The sequence below is a fragment of the Molothrus aeneus genome, chromosome 7 (genome assembly GCF_037042795.1).
Source record: "Molothrus aeneus isolate 106 chromosome 7, BPBGC_Maene_1.0, whole genome shotgun sequence".
Lineage (NCBI taxonomy): Eukaryota > Metazoa > Chordata > Aves > Passeriformes > Icteridae > Molothrus > Molothrus aeneus.
Window position 1 is genome coordinate 37,461,588 of NC_089652.1, and position 12,158 is coordinate 37,473,745.

Genomic DNA, 12,158 nt, shown 5'->3' on the forward strand with positions numbered 1-12,158 from the left:
TCCAGTGGAGCATCTTTTCCAGCCGGGACAAGAGTTGGGAAAGGATCTCAAGAGCCTCAAGAGCGCCTGAGGGAGCTGGGAACGGGCTCAGCCTGGAGAAAAGGAGGCTCAGGCGGGCCCTTCCGGCTCTGCACAACTCCCTGACAGGAGGTGCAGCCAGATCGGGCTTTGCTCCCAGAGAATAATCGACAGGACAATGGGAAACAGCCCCAGGTTGTGCCAGGGGAGGTTTTTGTTGAAAAATTTTTTAAAACTTTATTTCCCGTCCGCCACTTCCCGGCCGCGGCCGCGCGGTGGCGCCGCCCCTCGGAAATGGCGGCCGCGCTGAGGGGACCGCCGGGGCCTGCGCCTCCTGCACCTGCCCCGCTCAGAAATGACGGGAAAAAAACTTTAAAAAACATTGCTGCACGAACAGCACCCGCTGTCTGCGGGGTGTGCTTCAACTGCACTAAGAGTAAATGGAAAAATGCGGGTTTTATGTCGGAAAGTCTCCTCTGAGCGGTCATTGCTTGGGGTCGCTTGCCACAGCTGTGGGAACGGAAAACCTTTTGAACCTAAAAAAATTGTCATTAAAATTTAAGCCCCTTTCTGAGAGCTTTTCCTCAAAGTTAGTTCAAGGGACCAAGCTGTACTTTCCAAGCTGTGATGTACTGGGCTGTTCTGAGGTGATTTCCATGCTGGACCCACCTTTAACAACACCTTCCACAAACCTCCCACAAAACCTTCCTCAAAACCTTCCTCAAACTTTCTACAAAACCATCCACAAACTTTCTACGAAACCTTTCACAAACTTCCTACAAAATCATCCACAAAAAAACCTCCCATAATCTTTCTACAAAACTTTCCACAAAATCCTCTGCAAAACCTTCCACAAGCTTTCCACAAAACCTTCCACAAACCCCCCTGTGAAACCTTCCACAAGCTTTCTTCAAAACCTTCCGAAAAACCTCAAGTGACTCGGCAGCAAATGTTTGTAGCACTCACTGTGGATTTTTGCACATCCCAAGACAGCTACGATGCCAAGTAATGGCTCATAACTCCAGAGAAAATTTTAGAATACCATTTTAAAATCTTTGGTGATGCCTTAGCCACTCAATATTCAACAATCATGTCCTTCTCTTTCAGAAGGTGAATTTCTGATAGGTTTAAATTCTTGGATTGATGCAGGAATTAAGAAAATTCTGGAAAGGCTTAAAATGGTACTGGATGCTGTTGTTCCTGTTTTATTTAGCATCTCACCACGAGTATCCCAAGGGAAGTGACTAAAGCAGTGTCTCCTCAGCCCAAGGGATGTGGTCACAGCAAGGTGGTCATTGAAAATTACAAACAAAGGATGAAATGGGGCTGTGTGAACAAAAAGCCCAAAATACCATAACTCCTGCTGGAATAAATAAACAATGAGAGCAAATAAATATCCATTACAGAGAGCACACAATGCACAGGAAACATAAAGGCGATTACAAGTAATGTGGGAATAAGGAATTTAATGAAGGGTTGGTGTCATTGTAGCTAGGTAGTAAAATGTCTTTAAAATCGACTTTATGAGTGCTGACACCTATTTTGCAAAATGCATTTAACTACTCTGACTGGCAAATCATTTGGCTTTACTTCATTCACCATTTGAAATATATAAAGCTGGCAGTGCTCTCACACCACCTGAAATCAACAGTCCAGTGAACACAGTGTGGTGGCAATGAGTTGTAGGATGTTTACATTTATACCCCTCTTCTTTTCCTCAAACACTGAGTGATTTTTTTACAAGACTTTGTATATTTCACAACACATAAGGTAATTTCAGAGTAGCAGCAATGCAACAAGTAAGAGCACACTGTTAATTTCGTGTACTGCTTCAATAACAGAGTCGTTCCCATGGCTCCTGCAGTAGGTTGCCCAGTTCCTGGGGAATTTTTTATTCAGTTTCCTGAGTTTAAATTACTTACTGGCAAATTAATGGAGACAGAATCATGGAATCACAGAATGCCTTGGGCTGGAAGGGACCTTAAAGATCCTCTATTCCACCCCCTACCATGGGCAGGGACGCTTCCCACTATCCCAAGGTGCTCCAACTGGCCTTGGAACACTTCCAGGGATCCAGGACCAGCTACAGCTTCTCTGGGCACCCTGTGCCAGGGCCTGCCCACCTTCGCAGGGAAGGATTCCTTCCTGATACCTAATTTAAATCTACCCTCTGTCAGCTTAAAGTCCTCCCCCTTGTCCTGTCCCTTAAACCTGACTCCATCTCTGCAATGTCTCAGGTTAAATTGGTTTGTGGTGGCACAGAGGTGCTGCATTTCTGCAGAGGCAGGGCTAGAAAGGGGCTTCCAAAGCCATCTTCGCCCATGGATTGGGTGACAGAGGGCAAGCCAGCAGGGAAAAGAGCTGGCCCAGTGCATCTATAATTACGCAGGGAGTAATCAGAAAACCTCGCACTGATGAGTGTGGGATGGCTCCAGTCCTTATTTAAACTGAGAAACTATGACAGGAACCAGGAGACTTTGCTCCTCCGAGAGCAACTGTTGTTGTTGTTGTTGTTGTTTTAGTGATGAAACCATTTAATAGATATCTAATCATCCCTAATCTTCAGAGAGCAAACAGCAACCTCTGCTCCTGAGCAGCATCTCAGTAAGGTGATTAATGCATTCAGTCACAAGGCAGGAAACAAACATTTCTACTCTCACATTTTCTTCTTACCTCCACAACTTCCTCATATTCTTCTTCCTCCATTCTGAGGGTTTTCTTCTGTCTCTCCCCCACTCACTGGTCACACAGCAGGTGAAAATGTGAATAAACAGTATTAGTCCATGACTGAAAGCACCATGAGAAGGTACAAGTAAAGCTCATAAAACACTTGGGGTCATGGTTAGTAACTAGTCAGACCCTAAATAAAGTTGGGATCTGGCATTACTTGGACTGTTATGGAAAAAACATTGGATTAAGTTTCAAACATACCGATATAAATTACAATTCTGGACAAATACCTCATTCCAGTTATAACACCAATACGGGATCCAATGAAAATAAAATAAAAGTGATAAAGACGAGATCTCTTGAAACATGATGTGATATTTTCATTACAACAGAATTATATGAAGCATTTTTCTTCTCTCTGTGACTATTCTACACAATTTCATTATATCATTCAAACTCCTGTTTGAGTGGGAGATTTATATTCTACTAATTTCATTCATAAGTAAGAGCATAATGTAGAAAAATATTGTAAATATTTTTTTCAGTGACCTTAGGTTAATGAGGCAATTTCTGTCTTCCCAGCATCAGCCTACAGAGATGCTCTGGGCTTGAGTTTTTTTTAAGCTCTTGTGGGCTTTTTCTCTCTGTTTCTTCAGACCTGGAAAAGATGAAAATCCATAGAGTTGGCTGAAGTACAAAGCACAGATTAGTGGCAGACCCTTTGAACTAATTAATTAACACACTGATTTCGCTTGTGAGGCAAAGCTACAATTTTCCACCAGAGTCTGCAGCCCTGTTTCTAATGTTGGGAGGGGATGAGGCTTTGGAACAGCTGCTCCTGAGTCCAGGGATATTTGCCGTGTAAGCTAATCCTGCCAACTGACGGGGCACTTGGGCTGAGCTGGCTAAACTGCAATTCCTTCTGAGGCAAGGGAAGTCAAGTCATGCAGGTTAAATATAGGAACACAGAATACTGGCCCTTTTTAGTCCCAACGGGCTGAGAAAAATGGCCAAAAATTAGTTGGGAAAACCATGTTGATAACTATTAAAATAAGTTAAGAATAACTCAAATAACGAGGGACAAGTCACGTGAAGCATTAGGCAGAGGTGTATGAATAAGCTCGAGAAGTGGGGTTTGCATATAAACACAACCTCTTCAACCTGTCACTGTTACAACCTTCAGCCACACTTCCAAACCCCATTCCAGGTCTCTTCCTCCTCCTCCAACCCACAGCCAGTTATTCAGACAGAAAAACTGACTTCCATGGGCAAAGCACAGCAAGGATTCCCAAAAAACTACAGGATGGGGAAGCAGCTCAAGATCCTCTTCTAAGGAGAAGAAGTGAAATGCATTTAAAATGTCCTTACCAGCGACATCCAGTAAATATCCTTTGGAGCAAAGGCTCTCCAGTCTTCCCTCCTGAGCAGCACTGGGCGAGAGCGAGGGGCTTTGGTGGCTCCTGGTGACGTGTGTGGCCCACACAGCCAATCTGGCTCCAGCCCGCTCGAGTTTCAGCCCTAAATATACCCGGTGACCCCGAGGGAGGGCACCTGTTCTCAGCAGCATCAGGGGCTGGGAGCTGGGCACCTCCGTGCTCCTCAGGAAACCCAAAACACACCAGAGCTCGCAGGGCTCGGGGAGGTGGAGCCCCAGGCAAACCCAAGGGGCGCTCCAATGGAATAAATCGTAATTAGCAGAGATGATAATAACCTTGAATTTCAGTTGATGGAGGCAATTTCATTCCTATGATGTGCCTGAATTAACACCATCCAAACTTAAGAACCTCTGCACTTGAGGAGTCCACACTGCAAACTAAACTTTAGTATAAACACGTCTTTAATTTCACCCCGTAAGGACACCTGAAGTGCTTTTTCACCTTGATGCAAATTGTGTGTCAATGCTTTTATCACTTATGAAATGTTTGCTAGCTGATCACACAGACCCAGGAACATGTGAAAAGCGACTGCTTGCAGGGAAGGAGCCCAACAAAGAGCCACCATCCCTGGTGAAGGAAGTCCAAGAAGAGTTGATAAACAGATTAAGTGACAGGGGAGCAACCCTGGTATTTTGGAAGGTCAGGAATGCCGTGATGTATGAAGCAGAAGCAGGGTGATGATAACAGATGTGACTTCTTGGGGAATGACTCGGCTGACAAACAGAGTTGACTTTGGTTCTTCAAGGAGGTGCATTCAAAAGCCAATATCAACAACGATCCCTTTCCACGTGCTAGATCACATTATTCAATAAATGGTTCTCAGGAGCCCTTGAGAGACATCTTTTTCTTTAACTCTTTCCAGAAGTTCATATTTATATCCAGATGAAATATCATATCTCATTCACTTCTGCCAAGTATTTTAGACTCTGCCCAGAGCTGCAGACCCCTCCCTGTCTCCTTTGGCCAAGCCATTTTCAATTACTCTGCATTTTGCTTTACTAGGCAGTCCTTCCCCTTTTAATGATTTCTGTTTATTTAACTTTCTTAACCTCTTTTGAAAATGCCTAGAAATTAGCACAGCATGTTGTTGGAGCCTCTGGAGAGCAACCTCAGCGTAGCCTGCTGCTCTCTGCTCCTGATCCTCTGTGTGTGCACTCCAGAAATAACTCAAAGGCCCCTTTTCCTCCCAAGAGCTGCTTCTCAATAGATTGGATGGCAAACATCTTCATTATCAATAACAAACCTTAATGGAGTAAAGGGCCAGATTTCCTTATTGAACACATTATTGTCATTCCTGCTCAATCCTGAAAGTTGCTGCAAAGAATTTCTCCCTCAGCGATACTGTGCAAGCCCTGTGTTGCTGGAACACACCTTCAGCTTTTACACTGCTGTTTGACATCTTGCTTAGAAAGACACAAAACAAGGCTGAAATTACACGCAGGACAGCAGCACCACATTTTCTGCCACTGAAATGCAGATGTCTTTAGTGTGGCACATCTTCAGGGCTGGAAAAAAGCATGGAATAACCCATGGAAATTACAGAAGGGGGCTGAGAACTACAGGATTTTTGGTGAAATGAAAAGTTAGGCTGAATGTAAGATTTTTGTTCTGCCATCAGAGCAGGAAGAGGGGAGGAGGGTGATCTTGGGTCACTTGAGGAAATATTTCAATTCCTGCATTTTGTGGCTTTGCTCCTTCAGCTCCAAATCTCAAGGAACAGCTGTGAGAAAACTGTGGCCATTGTGTGGGCAAGGAGAATCCCAGGATCCCTGAGGCTGGAAAAGCCCTCTCAGCCCACTGAGTCCCAGCTGTGCCCATGCCCACCTTGTCCCCAGCCCAGAGCCCTGAGTGCCACACCCAGGAATTCCTGGGACACCTCCAGGGATGGGCACTGCAAACCTCCCTGTTCCTAACATGTATGAGGTAAAGGGAATACCAATGGCTGATATTCCTTTTTTCTTTGAAATTGCTTTGTTGCGAAAATTTATGTCTGACTCTGATTTCTGATGGAATAGTCACAAAACCATAGAATCACTAATGCTGGAAAAGACCTCCAAGATCATCAAGTCCAGCTTTTGACTTTGTTGAGGAAATACTTGACTTTCTGGGGGACAAATATTTCAAAAGCATTAACTGTGCCCTAGGTGGAGCCTGGCAGCTCTGCCCCAGGTTAACACCCCAGGCTGGATTTATCCATGGCACATAAATGAGCACGTGCTCAGCAGTTCTGAGCTAAAGACAGCCAGCTGTAAAACTACTCGGGCAGAAAAAAAGGGTGGTTTTGCATTTCAATCACAAAGATCTAAAGCAAAAAATATTTTCTTGTACTTAACATATTTAAATATTGAGTTCAGTTAGTCCTGCTTATCCAACAGGAGCCACTCAGGGCATGGTGGATAAATGTCCTGACATCCCAGGTGCTATATTTAACCTCCTGACATACCTGGACTTAACAAGCACTGTATCATTGGAAAAGGACATTTAAATACATATTTGTGCCACCATGTCTATTTTTAACCTACCACCAGTGAGTTCCTTCTCATTCTTTTCACCACTCCCCACAGCAAGGCTCCTCTGCCCTGGCACCTTTTGGTTTAATGCATGGAAATACTGTGGAGAGCATTTTTACCAAAAAAAAAATAAAAAAAGAAATTAGGGTTTGGTTGGACCAATGCAAAGGATTGTCTCCAAATTAAATGCCCATCTATTTCTCCAACCCCTCCATTTTTACAGCTGGCCAGTATTTTTTCTTCTGGATGAAACCAGGCTGGGAGCACAGGCCTTGTCAGGGATTGGCTCTTGCCTTACAAACAAAAAGGTTTTTAGGAAAGAATACATATTCTAACAAGAATTCCACCTTTACTTCAGAGCTGCTCATCCTGTTTCTCAGAGTATTAATAGAAAGTATTAGATCATACCAAATAGTATTCTTGGGGGCAGTGGATTAAGGTGCTGTGAGTAGATCTCCTCCAGTGTCTTGTCTCCAGGTTTATTTTTTGATGCTGATGGGCTGATATGGGGTGAGCAGCAGCACCAGGCAGTGGCTGTGTGGTGTGTAAACCAACCACTGACTGTGCTGCTGTGACTCAAAGTGACTTGGCTGGAAGAGGAGGAATGAAGGAGTATTGATATGATTGATATGGAACCAAAACTCCTTTTTTGCTTCCCAACATTCCTGGACAGAGAAGGAACTGTGACCTCACCCATCACATTGTTTGGGTATAGGCCCAACTTTTTAGTGTTGAAAGTGTCACACCAGAATATTTCAAAGACTGAATCAAAAGATTATTCAAAGTGGGGGGAAAAATACAAACAAACCCAAACTTAAAAGAAGAACAAGGTGCCAAATATTGGACTAAAATCATTGTAAGATTTGATAAAGCAAAGAGAAATGACATGGACAAATGCACCTCCAGCTGGTTGTAGAAACTTAAAATTTAGGCTAATATTTAAACCCCCATGAGGATATAAAATCAGAGTGTAAAAGATCCTGTATATCGACACAAGATATTCACGGGGGCCATTGGCACAAGGAGAGTTCTCCTCACATGATAGCATCTGTCACAGCCTCCCCTGTTCTTTACTTGGGGCCTTTGAGAATCCTAAAAGAAAATATTTATCCACAAGATGATGTCAAACAGCCCAATTTATCTCCCCTGCTAATGTTCCCAAGACAGCCACAGGGTCTTAGGCACGGGTGCTCATCAGAAAGAAGATACAGCAAAGGCGAAGGTCCTCAAGAATTCAAAGCCAGCTCTGATTGTATTGATCAGATTTCCTAATGGGACGTGGTGAGGGAAGCTGAGATTCAGCACCCAACTCAACATATTCAGGTTTTGGAATATTAATATCAGTTCCTATAAACTAGGAAAGGAAGGTGAGGTTCTTCTCGAACCTTTTCTTCTTCCTGCTGTTTCTAAGGCAAATAAACTTTTATATTTTTAGAACAGAGGTACAAATATCAGCTGTAAATGCCAGTGAAAAGCCCTGATTGGCAGCCAGAGTTTCAGCTCTTACCCTGCCTCCCACACTTGTCCCTTTGGACAAGCCTCTGCCTCACTACCCTTCAATAAAATAACACAGCTCTTTTGTCTTTTAAAGACAAACTTTTTCATTATTCGCACCGTTTTGCAAATCATTACAGCACCTACAGTGAGAGCTGTTACTGTATGAGCAGATTGATCTGTTTAGGGCTGTCACATCCATGAGGGTGTCAAGGCCAGGCTGGATGGGGCTGGGAGCAGCCTGGTTTGCTGCACCTGCTGCACTGAGGGTGCCTTCCCCTCCCCAGGGTGGGTTATTGCTGAGGAAATACAATTCCTCCTTGGAGCATTCCTTCTTGGAAGAAATCCCCTCTTGGTGCTCCCCGCAGGCGCCCGCACACGACTGTCCCACCTCAGCACTCCCAGTGCTGCTGCCATGAGGACACATCCCAGTTTTCTCACAGAGTGCCAGCCTCAGATTTCAAACCTACTGGTTTCCATCTCCTGCCTCCTTCCCTGGGCTCCTCACTGAACCCCTTGCACTGAATTTAGAGCAGAGTTGTTGTTTCTCACAGAACCAAGTTGAAACAATTTATGGAGAACCATAACCCAGGCCAGGTTCATTTCTATCCCAGAGAACACTCAGATAATTTCATTAGGCTTCACATTTCTACCAAAGGAGAAAGGTTTCACATGGGGTTCTAGAGCCCTGCCAACTTTCCACATCACCAGCAAAGGGGTGGATTAACACAGAGGCATTTCCTGCTGTAAATCCTCTGGGTAGAGAGACAGGGCTGAGCACTCCCTTTCAAACTGTGAGCAGAGCATCCCCTTCATTCTGCAATCACCTCTGCTGCTTTTGCAGTTCAGCCACTGCCCTGATACTGCTGACAAATGTTCGTGCCCTGTGTGAGAACAGAGGGAAGGAATCCACTATTTACTCCCTAGGCCTCCATGCCTTTTTTCACCCAGGACATGCTTTCATTCCAAGAGGGAACAAACTCTGAACACAAAGGTGTGATTGAGGTAAAATTGTGACCGAGTCCCTTTCACCTTTTTCCTCCTTGGGCAAAAGAAGGAAAAGTGTTACTATTCCTCTTCCCCATTCCAAGGGTTTTCCAACTAGTGCAGGATTCCTTTGTGGAGTTTCCAGTGAAATGGCCTCATGACCCTCCCTGCCTGGATCCCTGTCCCTCCAAGCCCCTCTGACTCCCCTACACTGCAGAGCAGTTCCCACAGCCTATGGAAAATCAAACATGCAGTTCATGGGCTGTGACACGAATTGTCCAGAGATCACAGAAGCTGCTGCAAGAGAAGGTCAAGACTTAGATCAAAGCTCAATTAATCTACTCAAGAAATCCCAGAATAACCAAATCTTCCCACTGATAGACAATCCATGCATCTTGAGTCTCCTCACTCTGCAGGATGCTGAACCACAGCTCATATGTCCAATGTCACAGCCTTTAGCAAACTGCTGCCCGTGTCTGAGATTTATTTTTAAAATATCCTCTCTCACTGTGCTGATTTAAAAGGAACATATTTATATTAAAGGTTCAAACACCTCTGACTGTAAAACAAGGGGGGAAAAGGCAACGTGCTTCACATTCCTGGCTGGCATTGCTGGGGTGGTGTCTCATACCCTGAAATACAACCTGCAGCAGTCCATAAAATATTAAGAGTGCTCGCTGGCCGTGGCCAGGAATACTCTGCAGCAGCAGTTCCCAGGGGCAGAATGCTCTGTGAAAGGTCACCAACACAGCACTGAGGTCACCAGCACAACAGCCACCAGGAGTAATTCTTCTCTGCACTATTATTAACAGCACTGAGCAGCCACCAGGAATCTGCTGGGCTCCCACTGCTCTGCAAGGGCTCCAGACAATAAAACCCAGAAAATACAACTTTGTTACTGCACCAATAAAGGGACATTTATCACGGCAAGGAATGATAACATCATAAATTACCTCCCCTCACTCACCTGGCACTGGGCCATGCTCTCTTAGGAGACCTCTCCTCAGTGGGGCAACCTGCAGGAGCTCCTGAGCCAGCAGAAACTTCTGCAAACTGAACTGACTCCACTGACATCCCAGCAGTGACATGAACAGGGATCTCAGACCTGAGTAACTCACACCAGGACAGCTGCAGCCAGGCTGGGAGAGCTGGGAATGCTCCCCTGGAGAAGGGAAGGCTCCAGGCAGAGCTCAGAGCCCCTGGCAGGGCCTGAAGGGGCTCCAGGAGAGCTGGAGAGGGACTGGGGACAAGGGATGGAGGGACAGGAGCCAGGGAATGGCTCCCAGTGCCAGAGGGCAGGGATGGGTGGGACATTGGGAATTGGGAATTCCTGCCTGGGCTGGGATTGCCCCTGGATCCCTGGCAGTGCCCAGGGCCGGGCTGGAGCAGCCTGGGACAGTGGGAGGTGTCCCTGCCTGTGGATGTTGAAACTGGGAATCTTTAGGTCCCTGTGAACCATTCTGTGAGTCCCTGGTTCTGAGATGAGCTCCAGGCCTTTGCTAAGGAAAGTTGTGCTCCTGGCTCCCCCTCCCAGCAGAAAGGTTGGAGGTGCCCCCCAGTGCTCCCCATCCCACACAGAGCTGCTCCCCTTGGTCTCCTCCATCTGTCCAAAGTGATCCAGGCTTCTTAATGCACCTTTTCTCTGCAATGAGGGGTCAAGGGGGAAGAAACCTTTATTCATGGAATAGTTTTCATTTCCAAGGGTCTGGCAGACTTTCAGCTCTTTGAAGGCCATTCCTGATGACTTCATGGGGCTTTTTATAAAGTGAGATAATGGCAGTGGAGGGACAGAAGCAGCTGCACAATTCCCTGGCTGGGGCAGAGATGGCCCAAGCACCACAGCCCTCAGCAAATCCATCACCCCATGGATGCCAGGAGCCAGATGCTCATGGACACGCTGGTTCCCAGGGCAGGAGCCCACTCACCTTCCATGTGGGAATGTCTTGTGGCAGATCCCCAGCACATCCTCTGTGTCTGCTCATCAGGGCTGCTGAAGGGTGGGATGGTTTAATGCAATAATTCCCTTCACAGCCTGAAAATTCAGTGTTCATCTGACACAGGTTACACCACGCTGAGCCTTCTCAGTGCTGGAGATTCCCTGGCAAGAGTAGCTTTGCTGAAAAGCACAATAAAGATTAAAACACAATCTAACTCCTGCAGAAGTGTTGTCAATCCACAGATTTCTGAGCCACAAACATGGAACAAATATTTTTGTGTACTGAATTTTTTTGGCTGTGACACTGCAAATCAAGTAAATAATTTTCAGGTTTGAATGGAGTTGTTCCTACAATGACACAATTTTCCTGCTGTTGACAGCCAGCAAAACAATCTGTGCAAAACCAACCCATCCCTTCACCGTGGAGAAATACCAGAAAACACAAAAATGTCAAATTTACAGAAGGAGGATTTTTTTAAAAAGCAGAAACAGGATAGACTAAGGCAAGACTAAAGCTAGATTGTCCCAGGCACGGCAGGAGCCCAGTGAAACAGCACAAAATTGCTGTGACTGTCTGTGATAAAAGCTCATCCTGAGAGATAAAAACGAACTTCAGGGGTTTACTGGTCTGTGAAACAGCTCATTAAATTCGGGCCCGGAGGGGGCTGAGGTTTAGCAGCACGTTCAGAGGAAGGATGATGGTCTGCAAAACCAGAGCCAGCACCGGAGAGCTGGACAGGGGTGACCCCACAGCCGGGGAGCAGCAAGATGAGGAAATGGCCTCGAGCTGTGCCCCGGGAGGGTCAGGCTGGAGAATGGGGAAAATTCCTTCGTTGGAATTCCTGTCCAGCCCAGACAGTGATGGAGGCCCCATTCCTGGAGGGATTCCACAGCCCTGTGGGTGTGGCACTTGGGACATGGGGCTGTGGTGGCCTGGGCAGTGCTGGGGATGGTTGGACTGATGGTCCTGGAGGGTTTTCCCAAGCCCAGTGATCCTGTGATTCCTTGCTCCACATTTCCCTTGTGTAACAGCAATTCTATGGCAATTAATTCCCCAAGCCCCACCCAAGTCATTGTGGTACTACAGGGAAGAAAGGGAGCAGGGCA

The 12,158-nt window shown here is 46.0% G+C and overlaps 1 protein-coding gene across 1 annotated transcript in view; it reads right to left on the reverse strand.

The window, feature by feature from the left end:
• The window catches only part of NEB (nebulin), a 100,867-nt gene extending 98,143 nt beyond the window's left edge, over positions 1-2,724 (reverse strand). Inside the window, exon 1 of the mRNA XM_066553079.1 lies at positions 2,692-2,724. Coding sequence (XP_066409176.1) covers positions 2,692-2,724 — 33 coding nt within the window. The remainder of the gene's footprint in view (positions 1-2,691) is intronic.
• Positions 2,725-12,158: the final 9,434 nt, after the last annotated feature.